This window comes from Neomonachus schauinslandi, chromosome 1 (genome assembly GCF_002201575.2).
Source record: "Neomonachus schauinslandi chromosome 1, ASM220157v2, whole genome shotgun sequence".
NCBI classification, from domain to species: Eukaryota; Metazoa; Chordata; class Mammalia; order Carnivora; family Phocidae; genus Neomonachus; species Neomonachus schauinslandi.
The window spans coordinates 139,525,824-139,550,400 of NC_058403.1; the positions used below are offsets into that span (position 1 = coordinate 139,525,824).

At 35.4% G+C, this 24,577-nt stretch overlaps 1 protein-coding gene across 9 annotated transcripts in view; it reads right to left on the reverse strand.

The window, feature by feature from the left end:
* Positions 1-24,577, reverse strand: part of SLC4A7 (solute carrier family 4 member 7) — a 104,278-nt gene that overhangs the window by 14,220 nt on the left and 65,481 nt on the right. For all 9 annotated transcript variants that reach the window (XM_021678820.1, XM_021678817.1, XM_021678822.1 and 6 more), the window contains 11 exons: positions 23,735-23,822; positions 23,006-23,152; positions 18,878-18,984; positions 16,551-16,725; positions 12,934-13,067; positions 11,493-11,738; positions 8,934-9,039; positions 6,680-6,841; positions 6,219-6,332; positions 3,648-3,809; positions 3,210-3,461 (listed from right to left, as the gene is read on the reverse strand). In XM_021678820.1, coding sequence (XP_021534495.1) covers positions 3,210-3,461; positions 3,648-3,809; positions 6,219-6,332; positions 6,680-6,841; positions 8,934-9,039; positions 11,493-11,738; positions 12,934-13,067; positions 16,551-16,725; positions 18,878-18,984; positions 23,006-23,152; positions 23,735-23,822 — 1,693 coding nt within the window. The remainder of the gene's footprint in view (positions 1-3,209; positions 3,462-3,647; positions 3,810-6,218; positions 6,333-6,679; positions 6,842-8,933; positions 9,040-11,492; positions 11,739-12,933; positions 13,068-16,550; positions 16,726-18,877; positions 18,985-23,005; positions 23,153-23,734; positions 23,823-24,577) is intronic.

Below are 24,577 nucleotides of genomic sequence, written 5' to 3' on the forward strand. Positions count from 1 at the left end.
TCCCAAAGAAAGTCCTTATTACTTTGGCAGTTAGAGGGATCCCAAATGCCTACCTACCATACCTAGGCATCCTACAGGAAAGCCATTAGCAGGCTCCATCCACCTACTCAAAAACCACAAGCAGTACTCTCACCACCAAGAAAAAGAACTGCAAAGAAAAAAGACCTAACAGCTACAGAGGAAAACCACATTCACGCTCTACTGAACAACTGAGTATGTCCTTCCTAAGAAACCTAGGAGGAAAAAGTACTACAGGAAGAGAAGAAAACAAGTTAAAAATCTAATTAAGTACCCTCAGGAAATTTCAAGAAAATATTTTATCCATAAAGCAACTTCAGAATGCTAGGAAAAATAAATAATCAGAATGAAAAAGGCTTCTAGAAATTTAAAGATATAATTATCAAAATAAATAATTTTGTAATAATGATTTTGATGAGACTAAAGAGATCAATCTAAGAAAAACAGGAAATTTTCATTAAAGTGAGGGCACAGGATAGAAACATGAGAACATTTCCAGAAGGTAAAATATCTGTCTACCTGAAGTTGAAGAACTATCTAACAGAAAGAAAAGAAACTAAACACTGGCCAAACATTCCCATAATCAAAGGCACAAGTTTCCAGAGAACAATGGCCCATAGTGAGAGCGGTAGGGTGAATGAAAGTCCTTATCCATATATCCACCTAAATATCCTAGTGAAATTGCAGAACACCAGGAGTAAAAAGGAAGTTTTGGTAGCTTCTAGAAAGGAAGAAAATGCCTCTGAAATTACAAAAACCAAATAGGTATCAGACATTTTATTCGGACCACTGGTCTATAGGAAACAATGACTTGAAGACTCAAAGAAAAGGGCGCCTGGGTGGCTCAGATGGTTGAGCGTCTGCCTTCGGCTCAGGTCATGATCCCAGGGTCCTGGGATCGAGTCCCACATCGGGCTCTCTGCTCCTTGGGAGCCTGCTTCTCCCTCTGCCTCTCTCTCTCTCTCTGTCTCTCATGAATAAATAAAAATCTTTAAAAATAAAAAAAAAAAGACTCAAAGAAAAATAATTTGAACACTGAAACATACGTATATCTATCAATCAAATGTGAGAATAATTTGAAACATGAAAGAACTCTGAAGGTTTACCACCCATGGCACCACATATGAAAAAATTAGAATTCCTTTAGCAATGCAAAAAAAAAAAAAAAGATGTAAGAAAAAGTAGAAATAGCATATGCAATTCTTTTTTTAAAGTAAGGGAAGGTAATAGGTGCTAAGAAAACTTATTGGGTCCTAAGGCTTGGGCAGTTACTCTTCAAGCAGCAATAGGAGCTTAGAGAAATAGGGTATATTTCTGCCTCCACTCAGGCAGATCGGACTGCTTAGTCCTCAGTGAACACACGTGTATCATCATAATACTGCTTATGTGTTCCCAGAGGGTTTACATTTTTATAATTTAACTTACAGAAAAAGCATGGACAGTTTAATTATAATTACAGCACAAAATGCAAATGTTGGTAACCATTATAATAAAACTAAAAACACAGTCAACCAAAGGCAGGTGATGGAAGGAAGACTGGCTGGTGGCCACTTAAGTGTGCTAAATCCTCATAAAACATCCGACCTTACATGACACACTCCCAAGGTATTTAGTCTCAGGACCCCTTTATGCTCTTCAAAGGTATACTGAGGACACACTCCCCAAATACTTTTGCTTTTGTGGACCCAGAGGTCGTCCTTAGACTAAACTTTGAGAATCACTCTTAGGCAAAGAGACTCAGTGTAAAAATAATAAAGCAAAAAATAAAATTATAAAAATATGTAAAACTATAATGGTTGTAACCACCAATATAACTTAAAAAAACAAAAAGTTTCAATCAAAAGAGTTTACCTCTGGAGAGTTGTTTTTGGAAAGTAAGGGAGAATAGGGAGACTAAGTTTTCATTTTAGGGCTTTCTTGATGTTCTATTTGAATTTTTCTGCCTATATACAGTCAATACTTAAAAAATTTTAAAGGCAACCTTCCTTAGTAAGGGACAATATCCCCGTAAGAGTGCACTAAATCTTTCTCCTCTTTTGTCAAGTACTCCAACAATACACTCACCACAATGCAGTAAATATCCCTTTACCTATCTGTTTCACCAACTAGACTGCCAAGTTCTGAAAAGCAGACAATAATATATCCTATTTATTATTATTTCCTCAGTCTTAATAGCAGAGTAAGTACTCAACAAATATCTGGTGAATTAGTCAGTTGCTAGAAAGTTCATAAGATGAAGGCCAAAGAATTCTAGTATTTAATTTTTTTAGTTAATATAATAACATACATACACACTCCAAGTTTTGTCCCCAATTTATAAACGTACACAGCTCTTTACTTAATAGTTTTCTTTGCAATAACTAAAACACCAGGGGAAAAAATGGAGTTGAGCTCTTCCACAATGAAAAGAAAATTTCAGATTAGATACTTTGCTACATTTGCTATTATTATGTTTTTTAATCACTAGATTCATTAAGATATGTATAGTAAAAACCAGATGTAACTAAAAGATATTTAACATAAAGTTTAATTTCTTGCATACTTCATTTATATTAGCTGTCTGTTTGTTTTTAAGATTTTACTTATTTATTTGACAGATAGAGACACAGCGAGAGAGGGAACACAAGCAAGGACAGCGGGAGAGGGAGAAGCAGGCTTCCCGCCAAGCAGGGAGCCCGATGTGGGGCTCAATCCCAGAACCCTGGGACCATGACCTGAGCCGAAGACAGACGCTAACGACTGAGCCACCCAGGCGCCCTGTTTTTGTTTTCTAAGGAGCGCTACTACCTTTATTTCATTTAGTTGATCAGAAAGAATACATTTATTTAATTAATAGCAATTATTTTCACATTTTGGTCAAATAACTATGTCAAACATATTTCACTATTACTTCCTCTAAGATGCCTATAAAATCCTCTGGGTATATTCTTCTTTTAGATCATAACTAAGCCATGGATTAACTCCTTCCAAAACTCTATAGTCTTTAATACTATCCTTTTACAGTATTTCTAAGATGGACACATCTAACACTGAAATGCCTCCCATACTAAACACCATATACTAGAATATTATTTTCCAAGTAAATTCCAGGAAATGAAACTAATTTTAGATATTTTCATGTTTCATTTTCATACAACCAAGTATAATTTTATGACAAAAAAGATGTTAAAATATTGCAATAGAGATTTTACCTTTAGTACTTTAGTCATGAACACAGACAGGCCCATTAGAATAAAAATCATTAGCCCTGTAACTCGCTGTTCACGAATTCCCAAAAACTTGGGTTGTTCCCCTGGAGCAGAACATTCAGATTCAAGTTTCAAGCTGTTGACATGACTTATTGACAACACTGTTGCAGCCACAAACCATGGAAGTCCCATGATAGAGCAAACTCCCAACATAACACCAACCATGAGCAAATCAAGGTGATAGCCAGCTCCTTTCTGAAAAGTGAAATGAACATGAATATTTATAAGTCTGAACTGTTCTTTTGGGTTAAAATTCTATATCACTTTATAAACAGAGAAGAAATTAATTTTGATCTCACATCTTTTAATGTTCTAGTCATTATGAAAATACCTCAAACTCTTGAAGAAATTACAAAACCTGACACAAAATTTTAAAATTACCTTCAATTTGTGCTCCTTTCTGTTTATGATTACAGCTGTAATTTGTTGATCCATAAAGATGAGAATGGTACAAAGCAGAGCTGGAATAGCAGCTATTAATAAAGTCCACCAAGGATTTTCTCCCAATGGGCTTATGATCCAGCCCCTACTTGGATCAGTAGGCTGTTAAAAAATTAAAGATAAAAAGAAAGAAGTTTCTTCCTACTTCACAAAACTTCCACAACATAGGCTGTGTCTATTCCAAGAAATTCCAAAGGATTAGAAAGAACTAGATTAAATCTTGGAATGGATGGTGAATTATCTGCACAAGAATGCTTCCCATCCCTCAACGCAGGTCCCTTGGCCATGGAGTCCATCTTTCCAACTAGAGGTGGAATCCATTTCCTCCCCTTGGACCTAGGATGTCCTTATGGTTTACTTCAGCCAACAAAATAAAGCCAAAGTGACACTGTGTGACTTCTGAGTCTTGATCTCAAGGGAACTTGCAGCTTCTCTAACCTTCCTGGAACCCTGAGATTAGCTGTTGAGTAAGCCTGGATAAGCCTTCTTGAGGATGAGGTACAATGTGGTGAGAGAGAGAAGGGAGCCAGTTACCCCAGCTGCTTCAGCCATCTGATCTGAGTTCCCAGACATGGGAATGAAGACATATTACCCCCATCAAAGCAATGGATGACTGCAGCCACATCAAAGATCCCAAACCAGCTTAGTACCAACTGCCACCTATTTATGAACAAGTAAGGGGTTGCTGTTTTACAGGCTTTATTTTTGGGGAGGTTTGTTATAGACAAATAGGTAAGTGAAGCAGAGTGTCATTTCAACATGCTCCTAACCTACTTCAAATAAAGTGAGGTCAATCTACCTACTAGATCAACTCCTAAACTAAACTGCTTTGAAGATCCTGCAGACTAGTTATCTTGGCAGGGTCAGTACTACATCAGAACAGGGGCCTCAGGACATATTTTTCCAAAGCATCTACTGACAAATATCTGGCACTTTATCAGACACAAATACATTCCACAGCTGTAACGTAAAATTTGTTTTATAACAAAAAATTTTAAAAGATCCTAGGAGTTTAATATTCTTGGAGGGCATTGGATATTTTGAAATCTAAACATGTTTTCATTAACTAAACTTCATTGTAAGTTTGTTTTTTCTTCACAAAAACATTTGTCAATACAAAAGGAACATTTAATATTTTCAAATGCAGGTATTCCAAATTTTCCCACACCAATACACATTAAGCTGCTTGATATTCAAAACTGTACACGATTAAAATTTTTTATCTATACAATGCACAAGTTCTTAAGTGTTCCTTGGTTTACTTCCCCAAATGTATCTTATGCCCCTTGAAATCAGTTTGCTACTTGAAAGCTAGATCAATAAATGAATAACAAAAATATATTTAGGGATGAAAATAAGGAACTGGGCCCAGGATTAAGGGAAATTACATCATGATGTAATATTTTGAACCAATATTAACTTATAGTTTCATTTGGTAAAAGACGTGGTAAAAAAAAAAAAAAAGACTTTCATATAGCTATGCTTTTAAACAAAGGTATCCAAATTTTATTACATACTTCCAGCAGCAAAACAATAAAAAAATTTTTTTAATAAAATTGAGTATACTCAATGGCTCTATAAGCATTTATATGTTAGGTTACTAATGGTTTTCCATAGTAAAATTCATATAGTAAGTATTATAAAGCTAAATTTTTCTTATTTTTAAATAAAAATGTAAGTAGATCTTCTATATAATTTTAGTGGATCATTTTCCACCCATGCACTCTACTTTGGAGACTACGGTTTTAAAAACAATTTTTTCCCATGAGAAATAAAACAGACTAAAATTATATTCATTTTATTCCTTATTTCTAATCCCCTTTAAACCTTCTGTTTTTAAAAGAAGTCATATAATTTGCTATAAAGATAAACATAACCAGTGACACAAATATCTCAACTATAGGAAATTCCAGAAACTATTCAAAAGCTACCAACTCCTACTTAAAAGGGAAAACAATTCTTGAATGCTATATTATGCATATGCTGTATTATGTACAACATAGCTACAGTCTGCTGATGAATGCAAAGAGCTCATGGATGGTCAGGTAAGTATCATTTTTCTTGTGGAATAATATATTTGATTCTCTCCTGATTCTGCTGGAAAATGAGACATGGAGCATTCCATTTACTGTCGGATACCCCACCCTACTAGAAATTTAACTAGGATCTCCTCATTACAATTTTAAATTCAAGTTTGAGTCACTTCCTTATAAAGGAATAAAGAATGTTTCTTTTGCCTGGAAAATACATCATGAACTCCAGCTACAACAGCAGGGTCAAATTTTTTAAATGACTCCCAAGTACTTACCATGAGTATTTTCATTCACTCTCCCTGACGGGACTAACTCTGATACCTTCTTGCTTACTTCCTAAATAGGTTCACTTGTCTCTTTACATCTTGTCATCTTTTATGTATGTGAGAAAAAACATGTATATATTCCTATAATGTGTCTAATTTTAAAATAGTTTGGTATTCCCAAGTAACAGATAACCAAATATTTTAATCCTTACCTCAAATTTTTCAGGAACGTGAAGTTTAGGAGATGGAACTCCTACAAGGTAGTCAATTACAACCATTATTACTATTGTGAGAAATACAGCAAAGTCACTGATTGTCGATCGCACCTATATTAAAGGGATTATGTTAAAATAAACACAGAAAAACTATGTGTCCTTTCCATATTATGCTCATCTGTCAGATTAAAATATGCCACTAGAAAGTGTGAATAAGGTTTTTAAAAAGAAACACGTTTCACAACTAACGTACTACCATCCCATTCCTCATGGTACCATTATCTTCCTAGTATTAGTTCAGAAACATAATATACATTTTTCACTATAAATAAGTTCTTTACAACTATTTGATATCAACCATTAACCCCAAACAATGTATTACTGTTCTGAAATAAGCCAAGGTAAGAAAAACTAAAAACATGAATATTATCAGGACTCCAAAATCACACCCCAGTTACCTTGGTAGGAAAATACCGCTTGGTCTTAAATTGCTTGAGGAATGAAGACAGAAAAAATGTTGTGAAAAATAAGATGACACACCAAAACAGCACATCTGGAATATAAGGTCCATGAAGACTACAAGCTGATCCTACAAATACACCATGAAAGGTTTTACATTCCTGGGGAAAAAAAGGAGGAAAAAAAATAGAAAAAGGAGGGAATGAAGAAGATTCTCAGGTATCTAATAAATTACCAATGAATTCCATTGACTCAAAGATGCCAGTGATTGAAGACATGCCATTATTTTGTATTTCACTTAGAAAGAAAAAACACTGCCTAGTCAACTTCAACTGTAAACATATCCTGAGTTCAGAGATGTTACAGTTTGAAAACTATGTGTATCTTAAGTCACTGAACTGAAATACAGTATTTTGCCAAGTTACACCACACAGTCCTTTCCTTTCAATTCCATATTCCCTTTAGTGAATGCCTCAGAGTTAATAGCAATTCCCAAATATTTTGTATGCATTCTTGCTGGTCCACAATTTTACTATCTTTCCTTTACTTCTAAACAAGTCACTTAAAACGAAAGCAACTGACAGAAAATTACTACTGCGTCTATTTACAATGCTGAATAAAAAATGGTATGGTGCTAAATTCAAATCAGGAATAAAAACTGGTTGGCTTTTCTGACTTAACTCAAAACCATGGGATTAAAAGCAGTAAAGCAACCATTCAAATAGTATTTCTATTTAAAAAAAAAATCTTAATTATATGGCATAATGCAATTACAGAAATCTATTGACCTAATTTTCCTTTCGAGGAAAAAATACTGAAAGGCAACCAGAGATTAACAATGATACACTCCACTAATGTCATTTTTCTCTTACTTATATTCTAAGGAGACTCATTTTAACAAACACAACTCAGGTTTACCAAGAGAAAAATAGTCAAAGCTTCCACTATTCTCAATTTCTAACTGCTGAGATTAGTAAAGGTACAAATTTACAACAGGGATCATAAAAATAAAAGCTATAAGTATAAAAAACAAAAACAAAAACATTGGGCCTTTTTAATATCAAGAAAACACACAAAGACCTGTATCTGTAATATCAAGACCTCCTATTCAACTTGAAATGAGGTTTTTTTAACAGATCACTTTCATTTGAGCACCTCTATTAACTCTACCTCTTTTGTAGCAAAATTGACTTTTTAAATATAAAACAGTCAAGCATTAATCTAAGTTGATTACTAATATATAAATATGCTTTAAATCAGCAGTGTCCAACAGAACTTTCTGTGCTGATGGAAATTTCTATTATCTCCACTGTCCAATGTGGCAGCCAGATGAACTGGCTGAGCTCTTGAAACATAGCTAATTCGACTGAGAACTGAACTTTTAATTAACTGTATTTAACTTAAATTTAAATAGACACATGTGGCCAATGGCTACTGTACTGGACCATACAGACTTAAATTATCAGTGAGATAAAACTGCAGATGGTACCCTTCCCATGACATATCGATATCCTTCCAGTTATATGATACCCTTCCAATAATATAACTATTATCTTTAGTGAGAAAACAATGCCTTGCAATTGCTTATATGATATAAAAAGCACCAGAGAAGCTCAAGAGATCTAGGTTTTAATTGATATTGCCAGAATCACTTTATGTCTTAATCCCAAAGCCCAATCTGGGAATATAGAGTAGGTGCTCATTATGTGTTTTTGTCCTGTTTCCTTTCTTAGGTGCTTAAGTTACACTAGTCTCTACAGACAAGAGTACAGAGTAGACTACTAGACCACAGTTAAAGTTCAGTTTGACATCGAGGACATTAGGAAAGCACTCATGATCTTCTAAATAAGATGTTCATGGAGCAGATAAACTGATACACGGAGAGCAGGACAAATGGATGTTGGCTGTTCTGTCAACTCCAGTATATGCAACCAGAGTCCTAGCAGACACTTCCTTTGAACTTACCAATCTACATGGAATTAGAAACCAGAAGTATATTCACACTTTTTTAATAATTAAATCTTGGAAGTCACATTTAGTCCATTTTTATCTCCCTTACCAGGTTCATTCTTTTCAGCCTACACTTTTTACTACATGATACATAAACATGTGGTAACTCCTGTCTGCTCAACACAACACTACATTCTGAAAACACATCATACCTACTATCAAGAAGAAAATGTAGGTCTACTCATAAAAAGCTAAAGAACTAGGTTAATATTTGCAAAATCCTTTATTTCATCATGTACTCACAGGAACAGTAAGATTCCCCCAGAAAATATCATCTGCTGTTAAATTCTTTTCCTTCCATATTTTTAGAGTTTCATTGCTAGGGTTAGGAGGTTCAACACATACACATCTGAGAAACGAGAACAGGATAAAATTTTAAGGGTCCTGCATTTCATGTCTACATTTTATTAAATCAATCACACAGTGTGGTAGTGTTGTTGTTAGATCTTATTTATTTATTTGAGAGAGAGAGAGAGCACGTGTTGGGGGAGGCACAAGAGGAGAGGGAGCAGCAGACTCCCCGCCGTGCAGGGAACCCAGACATGGGGTTTGATCCAGGACTCTGAGATCAGGACCTGAGCCGAAGGCAGATGCTTAACAGACTGAGCCACCCAGGCACCCCTGTGGTAGCTTTTAATTAAACTTTTTCCCATGCTGCAATGCATGGAAACTAGAAAGTGAAAACACATCAGAAACAATGGAACGGAACAAGATTTGGCTTATGTAAATAAAACATAACTAATCAATATCAACAGAATGATATTTTACAGAATATCTTAATGAAACCTGTTAGATATATCCCTTGGGGAGGGATACTATTTTCTTTAAAAATATGACAAGATACCACCATGTTTAGCAAGGTTACTCTCCACTAAATCTTACCTAAGGGGAGCTGCTCTGCCTCCCCACCCACACATACACAAAACACACAGATTCCCAAAAAAAAGCAATGCTCCTATTAATGCTTGGTACTCTGACAAGCCCTACCTACTCATGCTCATCCTCTACTGATGAATCTTAAGAATCTTAATCTTAAGATTCATCTTAAAGAAATAAATGAAACACGGTTTTTCATCAGGACAGGACTAGGAAGGTCATAAGGAGATCAGAGAGTTCAGTTTATATCCAGAACTAGCTCCCCTAAAGAAAAGCTAGAAACACACACAAGCAAAGAAATCTCTAAATGTGAATTTAAAAAATAAAAAGAAGAAAAATAATTAAAAAATAAAAAATAAAAAGAAGAAACACACAGGAATATTTCCAATTAGATTATGAGCTGTTTTGAGAACAGGCAAGAGGCTGGACTTTGGATTCATTCCATGCTCTATCACTTACTAGCTGTTTGACCCAAGGCAGGTTTTAATCTCCATGAGGCTCAGTTTCTTCATACACAAAAGGGGCTATGATACGAATAATTAAGTCACATGTGATATGAATTATGCAACACCGCTAACACAGTGCCTGCAAATGCTCACAGGATGTCAGCTGAACGAATCATGATCACATGTAATTACTCAGTTAACCACACTGTTCTGATTGGCCAGCACTAGCTATAAAGCCATGCTTCATGAAGGTCAAAGGAGTAGGGTAAGAGAAAAAAAACCAAGAATAACAGTTAAACAATTAACTAGTTTAAGAGCAAAGAAGATAGCACAAAACAGAATTGGCATCAGAGTGTCTCTAGTCTCCTCAAATAGGTCAATGTCTCACAGAAATTTTCATATCCCTCCCTACTCTGTCCATCAAAGTTGAGTATGCAAAGAAGGAATGGAGGGAAGGGGGGAGAACACAGGGATTTGGGACTTGCGTAGGCAGAAAGAGGGAATTGTACCCTTGTTTGTTGGTAACCACTTTCTCCATGTAAGTCGATCAAATGCAGGAACACATTTACACCAAGCATGACTGCTCAAGACAGCAAATACAGGCCTCTATCTACCTAGATACATTTAATTTTAATAACCTATTTGACTTTATTGAATATATTTGCCAACCTTTTGTAACTATTATAATAACTTTTCAAATCTTATTTTATTCTAGAGTCTTAAAATATTTTCAATTCATGATTTTCTTATCACAAAGAAAATACTGCACCAAATAGCATATGACAGTGTACTGAAATTATACTTTAAAAATAACTTCAAATAAAAATTATCAGACTTCAAAAATGTTAATGAAAGTGCAAAACATGAAAAATGTAAGAAACAGGAGCGCTGAGAGTCTCAGTCCGTTAAGCATCTGCCTTCGGCTCAGGTCATGATCCCAGGGTCCTGGGATCGAGCCCTGGCGCATCGGGCTCCCTGTTCAGCGGAGAGTCTGTTTCTCCCTCTCCTTCCGGCTTGTGCTCTCTCTTGCTCTCTCTCAAATAAATAAATAAAATCTTAAATGCATGTATGTATATACTGGCAATCCCAGTTATATACACACATATATAAAGAAAAAGAAAAATATAAGAAATATTACATCCTACATTCAGGATTTGGCTAAAGAATACAAGATATAACTGTCTGATTCAAATACCAAACAACTGAAATTAAATTGATTCAAACAGAAGACCAAAAATACATACATTTGAATAAGCTGTTTCAGGGAACAAAAATGATTGAATTTGTTCAACTGTATTTATGTTCATTGAGTGCTCTGGTAAAATCTCATCTGTAACAAACAAGTCAACCTCCATATGGCTAGTTGGGTAGTTACAGCTAGATATACAATGAGCATCACAATGCAAAAAAAATGCATTTTTTTGGCTCAGACATCTCTGGAAAAATACATTTTAATACTGGGGAAAACAGAAAAACTTACGAGTAGTGGGTCAGTTCATCTAAATTGTTGTGCATATTAAATGCATATATTTCTCCTAAATGAAAGAGCTTCTCCAAAGCCTCGTAGATGAATATGATGCAAATTAGAGCCGCAAAAGCCTCCTCTGTGAATCGAGTAATATAACACACAAGGCTGCTCGCATCTGTTGCAACCAAAACAATGCACAAGAAAGAAGTCCACAGACCAATACTGGTTCTTAAAGACAGATAGGAAAGCTGATAATCTCTGTTTAGGGAAAAAACGTGAACATGATCAATATACACACACGGCAATGTATATCTTTAGTTAAAATTTCATTAACAGGCAATAAAAAGAGTATAAAAACATAAGATTCCTAAAAAGAGCAAATTACAGGATAACAATAATGACTAAAGAAAGCATTCTGTATGTTTCTGCTATAACTGAAGATAATAAAATTATAATGGTTATATTTTACTTATATAAAAGATTTACAGTGAAAGTCTACCAGGCAATTAATATTTCAAAAATAAAGACCTCACTCTGAAGTCAGTTCTGAGGAATAAATGACAGATGTACCTTCTACAGGTCAACTGGATGTGACTCTCTGAAGACCCAGAAGCTCTATGTCAACATGATAACCACACCCCTGTCCCCTTCACTGCCACCACCAATACCATCCCTCCTACCACCAGTGTCACCGCAGAAAGTGACTTCATTTTTTAAATTCAATGTCAAGTACGGAATTACTTTAAGACCACAGGGTCCAGAACACTTCACTGCATTCTCTCTTAGTCTATGTAGCTAGCATGCCAGACTGGAATCAGAATCAGCTTGTTCAGTGAGGAAAGAATCAGAACAAGATGAGTTAGATGCATCAAATATTTAATAGGATCAAGTTGTTTCAGGCTAGAATATTCAACTTCATTTGTCTCACAAAAGGAATAGTACTGACCATGTCAAATCCCAAGTCTACCAGCTACAGCACCCTGCTCTGATTCCCACTGCGAACAACCCTGCCAGTGGAGACTGACACCTCAACAGACAGCTATGGTTCCTTCTGGTAAACAGGCCTGACTGATAAAGTCAGCTTGAACCTCCAAGATCCACCTCTTTTTTAAATTCCTTTATAAGACCAACATACCTACTAACCAACAATTAGATTAACACCTTCTCAGTGGGTTGAAATTTGCTAGAACAAAGGATTCTTATTGTCCAAGTGATTTGTTGACCAGGACTCAAATCCACTGATTTTATACTCAAGGTGACTGGGGTAGGAATAATGGTAGGGACCAGAGTAGGGTCAACCACACGGTAGCCCCAAAATACTGAAAATACATATATATTGATCAGATCTTCCTTTTCAGCTACTAAATACATAATGCACTTTTAACTAAGTTAATAAACAATATAATTATACACATATGTAAACACATGTGATAGGTAAATAACAATTACGTACCTGCAGAATTTAAATAAAATTTTTTCAAACACTAAAACTGGACCTGTGCTCCCCAATATTGTTAGAGGTTGCCCAGCAAACAACGAATAGGCAATCCCAGTTAATGATGCTCCAAAAAGAGACTCTATTGCACTCTGTTTAAGGAAAAAAGAAATGAATAGAAGTAATACATCATAAACATCTCTCTAACCTACTAAAATACATGTAAGACATCTGGAAAATAAAAATACTGATCAAGTAGTTAAAAATGTAAAGCAGACACAACTTTTAAGTCAAATTTAAATTTTAAATATGGAAAATTACAAATACATTTTAAATACACAGGGAAAATTGCTTTGTTTTCGTATTAAAAGTAAACTTTTATCATCAACCTTTACTCAAAACACAGTATTGTGGGAGGCCAGGAGGGAGGAGTAAAGGGAAGAGAGACAGAGATTTTCTATCTATAGGTATTTCATTTCTTAAGCTTGTGGGGAGTACAAAGATGGTATTTTTGTTATGTCTGAAATAGTTCACTTAAAAAAAAATAGTAAATACTCCATATGGTGTGCACAAAAAACTTTTTCAGATAAATCAGAAATTAACAAGTGATGCTAATGTTCTCAAAATGATTTCTAAAGAGCAACTTTCCACACATTTTAAAGAAATTAATCTTCTATGGTGGGCTTAACCAACAGATTATCAAAAATAAAATGCTTTTATCCTGAAGCAGACGGCAAATCTCTTCAAAAAACTCACAGCAACCATTAAATGAAGAAGTACCTTACTATTAAGGCTTGGTAAAAAACATAAAATAAGAAAATGAAAGACTCAGGAAAGTTGAAATCAAAACTAGTATGTCGCTTCTGTAGCACTACCAATATTACCTTCTAACTGATTAGGTTATTAGATGGTAAGGGGTACAGGCTATGCCACTAGACAGGGGGGGTGGGATCAGAAAGAGAAGAGCAGTTTACCATCTACAAACATCAAGGTCAACTGGAAGGCACTATCAAGAGAGGAAAAGCCCATCGTTGGTAAAGCAAGGAAAAGAAGCTTGTGAGAAACACCCCTCCTGGACCTGGCAGGCAGCACAGCAGCAGGCAAGGGCGGGCTTCAGAACCAGATTTGAGCAGGAGACCCATTACTACTAGACGTTAAGCCATAGCCATATCTCAAACTTTTCAAGCCCAACCTTTTTCATTTTTAAATAGGAGTGACCATAGCCAGGAGAACTTAATGAAGCCGTGTTTGTGAAAATACCTAGCAAGCCTACAGGCTGCCATACCGAATGCACTCAACAAACGGCAGTAAATCTCATCGTCAGCAATAACAGCATCTTCCAAAATCAAAATCACAAAAATAATAGTATGCAGTAAAAGCATTACTCAACTATTACTATAAAAATAGGATCAAACTCACATATCTTTGGCAAAACGAAGTGTCCATATTAACTGCTAAGCCATTATAAAATTCTTAACTCAATTAGAATATGTATAATTTAGGAATGAATTTAAGCAGAAAAAAATGTCTAAATAGTATCTAGAGATAGAAAGCAAAAAATTCAGAAGAGAAGCAAGGAGATGGCAAATAAAGAAATGCTAACGGGGGTTGGGGACGGGGGTGGAAATAGGCACAAAATTAGTTTCCCTTCCCAACATCATGTTGAAAAGGCAGAACCTGCCACATGAAGACCTTCCCTTCACCACTCCGCCACTCCTCTCCCAACCCCTTATTGGCACATTTCCTAGAGTTCCTTCAACCAGATCTGTTCTTTTTCTAATTTCTCAACTGTTTTTATGTTCATCCCCAAACTGAATGGTCTCTCTCCCTAAAGAAATCACAGCCCCACCACCCTGCCTTCCCCTCACCACATTCAGAAGTTTCCACTGTACCCATGAGAAGCCCTACCGGTTACCTTCCCCGTACTACACCTCTCCACTGCATGGCACTGACCACGCCATGCTCCTCATTCCTCTTTCTCAAAGCCTCTATTTTGGTTTTTGCAAGATTACATCATCCTGATTCCTCTTTTGAAGTTCTGACGGTTCCCATGGCTAATCTGCAGAGGTATTTTCCTCTTCATTCTCATTCTTCCTCTAGTCCACAAACTAAAAAGTAACTTCCTACTTTTTCCCTCTCCAGTCACTATAAATTCTCCCCCTTGTTAACCTCATCTATTCCCAACCTTTATTTTTCCTCCTTACCACTCGACAAACTCTGGAACTTGAGGTTCCAATAAAGCACCTGAAAACAAACGCATCATCTCCGCATCACTTTCCTCTGTAATACTCCTGATGTCTCTCTATTCCTGCTACCTCGGCTGCTACAGTTCTTCCTTGATCGCACTCACGTGCAGCACAGCACCCCGTGACGTATTACCTACGTGGACACTAGCTTATCTTTCTCTCTTCGGCTAGGATCCATCTTACATCTGTCTATATTCCTCCGATGCCTAAAGCACTACCACACGCACGTGGTATTAAATGGTGGGATAAGAACGGCAGGCAGTGCAGGACAGTCCGAAAGCAAGCAGCAGCATTTCCGTGATGGTAACAGGTTAAGACACATCTCCAGGAGGACCAGCAGAGTTACATGTACAGTTTGAGACAGCATAGCACATAAAAGCAACTTACTAAAAATAGATTCCCTGATACAATGGTTGCAGAATAAGGTAAAAGAATCTAAGTAATCAAAAATAAATTGAGTTTCAAAGGAAATTTCAGTTGTCAAGTTTGTCTCATGTTCAGCTCACAAAGTATTTTAATTCAGTAATTATCATTACTTAGCTTTTGGCTATTTTTTTAATCTTCTATCTGTAAAAAATGTATTTCCTCCCAAGAGTAAATACAATCAAATAAAATACACTCAAGAATTACAGATCACCTCATTTAAATGCCATTAAAATGTATATAAACAAAAAGTCTTTCAAGATTTTACAGAGCACTGGATACTGTTATCATGCCTCCCACAGCCCCTTATACAGCATTACCAAGAACAAAAACTCATAAACACTTTCATTTTAGTCATATCAAAATATGGATTCAGTTTTCAGTAGTACTTAAAGCATTATCTACCTTCACACAAATTTAATAACAGCAAAATAAACAACACTAAAAATCCACCATTTGTCTACAACTTCCAAAGTCTAGTTGTCGAGTCAGGGCCTACCCACCAGGGGTGATGAGTTAATATTAATTACATGGCTCTAACGAATCCTATGTTGCCTTACAGGATATCAAGTAGCCCCGGTTGATAAATTCCCCCACCCATGACCCACCCAGCATCAGTTCAGTTTGTCTCCCACCACCAACCCTTCCCCACTCCCCACAACAGAGACAATACAAGCCTTTTACTCAATTTATAAAACCATTCATCCAGCAAGCCAGGATAAACTTTTTTTTCTTTTCTTTTTCTTTTTTTTTTCTTTTTTACCTCAACTGTGCATCTTCTCCTGCTCAAATGGCTTCCCCATGTTTTCCATAGCAATTACCTTTGGGGGAAGTCTGCTTTGGGACAGGTTAATCATGCTGTGGGTAGACTCTTCAAATGAAAGTATATGAATAGTGAGACAAATGCATACAGACACTTGCCTCTGAAGAGCTAAGAGCCTGGCCACTACCAATCTTTGTACTCACTATTCTGCCTTCTGTAGCTTCTCCAAGCAGCCCTCCAAAAGTGATTACAGGAGACATACAGGCACAGTATAGGAAAAGAATCGAGGCCAGGCACTGTAGACTTAATGCATCCTTGAAGTCACTCAAGAAAAAAGGTGTTTTCCTTTTGATGTCAAGTATCAAACCACCAAAAAGCCTAAATAGGTGAGATGAAACTCGTCAAACTGTACACTAGAGGATTCTAGCTAGTTCAAACTAAAACTATGGGCTACATAAAACTGCTGATGCCTAGTGTTTCGTCAACAAAAATTAATATCCTATTTAAATCATGATATAAATTATAGAAGATACACTCATTTAGTCTAATCCACTGATAGAGGAAAGGCAGATGTCATTAAGTTAAAAGACACATAAACATCTATATTTTATGGACTACATATTGAGAAGACTGCAGACAAATGATTTTATATGAGTAAATGTAATTTCAGACACAAATGTACAAGAAAATATACAATAAAAATCAGTAAGATCTAACACTCCATTCATGAAAATGTGCATAAGCAATTCTATCAATTATTATCTACGTTATAAATCTTAAAGGCAAGTGTCAGAAATATCAGGAAGGCAATTATAATATAAATCATAAGTCCCCAAATACCCTTTAATATGAATATACTATGTTGTGCTTAGACTCAGTCAGTAGTGAATTAAATAATTTTAATGACTTTTAAAATTAGTACTTCAATCACATAAATATTTCTTGTCCAGGAGAAAAGCCTAAGAACTACTTCATTGCATTTAATTTGCTGAATATGTACTCAAGCTTATGTGCATATTAATAAAACTAAGACGCTTTAATTAGGAAGTTTAAAATCTGTATTTGCACATCAAAGCCTTACCATTTCAATGTTCGTTTTTTGTTTTGGGGGGGTTTTTTTCCTTTTTTTTTTTTTTTTAAGTCAGACTCTTGGATACATCTAATATAAGCTCTGTGAGGGGTAGGGACTTTTTCTTGTTCACTGCCTTTATCACCAGTGTCTAGAACACTGCCTACGACATAGTAGGTACTCAGTAAATGCTAGTGACAAATCAGTAATTGAAAAGGGTTTTGTGACTCATAAAACATATAATCGCTCTGTAGAAAATACGCCAAAAAATTAATCTTATGCTTTAAAATGCTTTGGATGTTTCAAGGTTTACCATTCTACCTTTTTATAAAGTTAATACTGAAATAAATACTAAACACACATTGACAAGTGTTAAGTTACTCTATAAATAATCTGACAGCAAGGGAAATCAACTTGCAATAAAAAAGGATAACCTAGAAAATGAAACGGCCTCATCAAATCAATAACTGATCAATAGGAGGCTCTCGTGAGACCATGAAATCAATGGGAGCCTGACTTGGTATTTCTCAGTCACTAACCCTATCTCAGTCTGAAGTCTGAAGAAATAACACTAACAGCTAGTACTAGACCACCACCTTTCGTACCAGGGCAGTCTTATTCTCTATGATAGTTACAGAGACTATAATATAATGAATAAACAATGAATGAATAAAATGTGAGTTTAAGTTTCTCTAAATTTTATCTTCAGTATGCCAGTTGTTATTTTTCTTCTATACAGTATTCTTTAGGCATGTCATCGATACCCCTAATAATGTGTGTGTATAAAATGACCTGATTTGCTAAGCAAATATTTAAGATTCAAAATCTCTTCTGTTCACAGCAACCACCAGCGGATAACAGAGTCAATATCTACATGCTTTGCTACAGTACGGAAATACCGTAACATTTCTCTACTTCTACAAAATATTTTAAGACCATGTTTGCACCCAGCAATACTTCTATATTACAAAAATTAACATCTTCAACAGTTTTTCTAACTAGGTTTCTAGAGCTCATTACCATGGTTTAATTATGCTTCACTGTCTAATTTTACATTATCTCAGGATATAATGCTCATTTAAGAGTTTTAAGTCTAGGCACACACACAAAAAATATCAGTTACAATTCCTCTCTGTTCCCATAATTCTCTACCTTCAAGAATTTTAATAGCACTCAACAACTTCTTCAAGAACCTTCTCTATAGGTAATGCAAATTACCCTACATACTATGTAACTGCTCGATACACAAAATCCAAGTATATACTAGTAAAATTATTTTAAAATGCTTAATTTTCCTTAACATCATACACTTACAAAATAATGCACTTTTTTAAATATGAAAAAAACACTGTGTAAGATTAACTTCCATATATTTCCCAAAAAAAGAATTTTTATGCCTTCATCAAATCAACCCCTATTCCCCCCAAAAGATTCCCACAATGAATCAGTATTTATACCCACCGTCCAGTCCTCTGTAGCTCAGGCCCAGCGTGATGATCGGCCTCTTTAGGAGTATCACCAGAGCTGGGGGCAGATCCATTGGGAAATACAGGAATCTTTCTCTTTTCCTGCATTTCACAAAAAGCACATTTTCAGAATTCTGTTTTAAAAAAGCTAAGACGGTACCCTTGAATTAGAGGGAACAGGAGACCTTATATTGATTACATATCTAATCAGTGTTCCTAGAAAAAATGATTCCTGATATAAACTTCCACTTTAAATAAATTGCACTTTAGAATAGTGTCTAATATTTGTCTCTATTAGTATTTTAAGCTTATGATTGGCTTTTTGTATTTTGTATTCTAATATCAAATATACTATAAAACACATTCACACACCATTTCAAATTATGAATCAGCAATAGGAAAATAAATATCCAATAAAACATCTCTCCAACCAGAATATTTAAAATATTGCTCATGCTAACTAATGAAAAGTATACTTTACATTAATAAAAAAGTAAATGCCATTTTTCTTTTACCAAACTACTTCCCTGAAGACATAAGCAGTACAAGAGCTATTAAACACATTTTCATAAAAATAAATTTCCCATTAAACGTTACTACTAATTCAAGATTCTCATGATAAAAAGGATGCCCCCGCCCCCCTCACTTAAAGATAAAGGAGCTAACTTTTAATTTGTTACATCTAGAGGTCAAAGGCTGTGTGTGACAAAGGGAGCAAGAGGAAAGGAGACAGAAAGAGAAAGGAGAGAGACAGGTGGGGGACGGGTGTTCCTCCTGGGTCAAAAGCTCTGGGTGACCTACAAACTTACACTACTTGGTTTATATGTTCAATATTTATAGAGTAGCAAAACGTATCTATAATTATAAGATTACTATTTGAAAATGTCAAAATTAAAACTAACATATCTTAGCTCAAAGGGGAAAGAGAACAAAATTACAGAATTCCTAAAAAGCAAAAATAACAGAAAATACTATATATCACATCCATGGGATACAGCAAAAGCATCATTCAAGAAAATTAAGCTCTAAAATTAAGAAAAACAAAAGGATAAAAATAAATGAATTAAATATCTAACTCAGGAAATGTGAAAACAAAATTCCTGAAGTGAATAGAGTGAAATAAAACAGCTAAAAGCAGAAAGTGAGTCACAAAATGAAATACTTTTTTAGGGCGCCTGGGTGGCTCAGTTGGTTAAGCGACTGCCTTCAGCTCAGGTCATGATCCTGGAGTCCCTGGATCGAGTCCCGCATCAGGCTCCCTGCTCGGCAGGGAGTCTGCTTCTCCCTCTGACCCTCCCCCCTCTCATGTGCTCTCTCTCATTCTGTCTCAAATAAATAAATAAAATCTTTAAAAAAAAAAAAATACTTTTTTAAAAAAGGAAAACTGAAATAAGTTGTAAAAGCTGCTCTATTTGAAAAAATATGATAAACCATTAGCTAATACTCAGCAAAAGATATGACAAGGAGGCAACTTCAAACTGAGAGAAATTTTCTACACACACACACAGACGATACTATACAACGCTACGCAAATAAACGAAAAAACTTTGATGAAATGGGTAATACACAACACATAATTTAAAAATGACACCAGAAAAACAGGAAATAGGTAATTTTCTAGGAAAACTTAATATTGACCCCAGAAAAAAGAGAAAGCTTACACAAGCCAATCACCACAGAAGAAATAAGCACATTGCTGAAGCCCACCTTACAACCAAAGACTCAGGCTCAGAACATTTTACAATGCAATTCTTCCAAACTTTTCAAACCGAATCATTCCAAGCCATTTAAAGTTTTAAAAGCACAAGGAGAGGAAAATTTACAAATCTGCTTTTATGAAACAAATATAACAAAGATGTCAAAGTGTGAAGACATCATGAAACACTACACTCCAATCTACTTACAGTGATGCGAACAACTCAAATAAAATATTTGACAGAGACAACCAGCACTCTGAAGCTGAATATGGGCTTATTCTATCAACACAAGAGTGTTTTCATATTATATTATCCATTAGTATGGTTCACCACAATAATCGATAAATAAAATTCATACAATCATCTCCAGAGATGCTAACAAGCCATTTGAAAAAATTTAACATCCACTTATATTAAAAATTTCAATGAAACAAAAATTAGGATACTTTCTTAGCATGATAAAAATGTGTATTTTGACCCCCAACGTCAGTGACTTAATGAAAGAAACTTTAAGGACACGGACGACAATTCAGAACAAATTAAGAAATGCCCATTTAGGAGCACGCCTGGATGGCTCAGTCAAGCTCTGAGTTTCAGCTCAGGTTACGGTCTTCAGGTTATGGTCTCAGTGTCATGAGATTGAACAGAGTCTGCTTTAGATTCTCTCCCTCTCCTGCCCGACCCCACTCTGCTCACATGCACGCACAAGTGTTCTCTCTCTCTCTAAAATAAATAAATTTAAAAAAAAAGAAAAATGCCCATTTAAAGTCAACTACCACTTAACACTACTAGAGTTTTAGTCAGTACAATTAGACAACAGAAAATGTATTAGAGCTGGAAGAATGAGAAAAGGAGGGATAAAAATATCTGACTGCAGAGATTATGACCAAAAAACTATTACATACAATGAAAGAACTAAGAAAGGGACGAGGATAAAAAAGAAATATACAGCAACAAACAGCCTTCATATTTAAAAGTAACAAACTGATGATATAATGGAACAAAACCCTCATTTACAATAGAGACAATAAAGACAAAATGCTTATGAATCACTCACCAAGAAGTGTGTAAAGCGTAGATAAGGAGAACTTTATTGCATTCCTTAAGGACACAAGAACTGACTTGAAATAGGAAAACAAGTGGGGGAAAACATACCATGTTCTTGAATGATTCAATGTTATAAAGATGTCAGTTCTCCCTCAGTTCATTTACAAATTTCATTGCCATCACAATTTTTGAAAAATCAGGTTTTATTTCTGGAAATTAAAAGCTGATTTTAAAGCTTACACAGAAAAATAAACATGCAAAGACAGCCAAGAAAATTCAGAAAAGCAAGAGTAATGGACAGGTCAAGAGGGAATCTAGACCTACTGGATATTAAAATATGTTAAAAGCCTCAGAAATTAAACTGTGGAATTGGTCCATAAATAGACCAATGGAAAAGAAATTCCAGAAACAGACCTGAATGCAAATGGAAATTTAGAAAATGTAAGGCAGTAACACTTAACTTTTTAATAAATTGGAACAAAAAGACAGCAATTTATAAAGTTGGATGCATACTCCACATAATACACCATAATAAACTCCAAAGGATCAACAAACGATTTCAATGTTAAGAAAAGGTGGGTTTTGGCGGGGGGGGGGGGGGGGGGGGATGAAAAAAAGATAACCAGGAATATTCAACTTCACTAATTACATAAATGTAAATTAAAACCACTTTATAATACCTGACATAGGATAACGATACCTATCAGACTGACAAATATCTGGAAGTCTGACAACACACTGTTAGTGAAGCTGTAGGCAAAGAGGCATTCATCACTGTGGGAGTCCAGAACAGTGCAACCCAGTAAGAAGGGATTCTGGTAATATCTACTAAAATTATAAGTTCCCATGTGAGCCAACAATCCAATTTCTAGGACTCTACCCTACAAATACACCTGCACAAGACTAAACTGGCATATCAATATTGTGATATGCTTTGTTAAAGCGAAAGACAGCCCAGGAATAGCTCAAACTACAGGATATCCATAAATGACACATAACAAAGCTGTGAGAAAACAAGAACTATTTTTGATATCTTATGATCAAATCTCCAGGATATACTGTTATATGAAAAAAGCAAGGTGCAGGACAGTACATGTGGTATGTTAACTTTGGTAAGAAAGAGGAAGAGATAGGACTATATTCATTACTTCCTTGTACTGAATAAAAATTAGAAGGATAAATGAAAAACTAGTAACAAATGGTCCTCTCACAGGAGGTGGGTACAGGGGTAAGAAGATAATGGAATATGGTAGGAGTACACCTTCTCTGAGTGTACCTTTTTATATATAGTTTCGATTTTTGAATCATAAAAATGTTTAACCTATTCAAAAATACTTTAACTAAGAAAAAGTAATTCACAGAATTGTGTGGATTCTTACCTGAGAAGGAACACTTTTTGGTGGCTCTATGCGTATAGAAGGATCCCACTCTCCTGGAGGTAGGACAGTTACTTGATCTAAAAATTCATCAATTCCAGATAAGAGGTCATTTCTGTCTTTTGCTTTATAGGCTACATCATGAAAAATCTACAAAAAAAAAAAAAAACTGAGTAAAAGGATTTTAAGCTGAAAGAAAATTCTACACATAGTAAATCCACTTTAGATATGATAAATAAGTCCAACACCTAAATTACATATCTCTGCTCCAAAGACAGACAGCAGTTCTGGTCAATATGCTCAGTGAAAAGGTTCAAAAACGGAAGAGAAATTATGGAGAAAAAAAACAGAAGGAGTAAAGACGAAATCCTGAGGAAAACCCAAAGAAATGATACCCTGAAATCCAGGATGGAGAAAATTTCAAAATTTCAAGGAAGTGGTCAATAATTTCAAATAAGGGGGGTGGGGCAGGGGGGAAAGACCAAAAAGCATCCACTGATCCTGACAGAAAGGTCTTAAAGATCTTACTAAAGGCAAATGGTTGAAGAAGTAATAAGATAAAATAGTACAGACAGCAAGGACAATTTTGTAAGCTTCACTATGAAGACAAAACTATAATAAATGTTTCACAATCAGTGTCCGCTTGAAAAGGATTTGAAATTCCACTTCTAAGGGATTTTATATATTGTATACTTCATAATCAGTATCTACCTCACGGGGTATTTTAATTACCTCATCTGTCATGAGAGTGGCTATTGATCTTCCAATTTCATGGTACTGTGGTGCCTTGCCTGCTGGACCCAATAACAGAAACAAAAACCTAAAGAAACCAAAAAATACACAGACTTAAATATAAACAACATATACACAAAGACCTAGGCAATCATAAAGAAATCATTCAAATGTAAACACAGAAACAACGTTCAGGCCTCTTTTCCACCCCCCACATCAATCACTGAGAAAAAGATGACCCTCTACTCATAGTAAAGCAGACCACAAAACTAAGCAAGGCATTCATAATTAACTTTCTATCAAGTTATTGCTCCCCATCTTCTTTAGGGTAAAAAAGTAATTAAAGAATTGAGTGTTTTTTTAATTTATTTATAAACGACTAAATAAAAAGTATTTAACTTCATACTTAGTTATATCCTCATTAACACTACAGTACACCCAAATTGGAAGTATTCATCTTCTTTTTTTTTTTATTCTTATGTTAATCCCCATACATTACATCATTAGTTTTAGATGAAGTGTTCCATGATTCATTGTTTGCATATAACACCCAGTGCTCCATGCAGAACGTGCCCTCCTCAATACCCACCACCAGGCTAACCCATCCTCCCACCCCCCTCCCCTCTAGAACCCTCAGTTTGTTTTTCAGAGTCCATCGTCTCTCATGGCTCGTCTACCCCTCCGATTTCCCCCCCCTTCATTCTTCCCCTCCTACTACCTTCTTCTTTTTTTTTTCTTAACATATATTGCATTATTTGTTTCAGAGGTACAGATCTGAGATTCAACAGTCTTGCACAATTCACAGTGCTTACCAGAGCACATACCCTCCCCAGTGTCTATCAC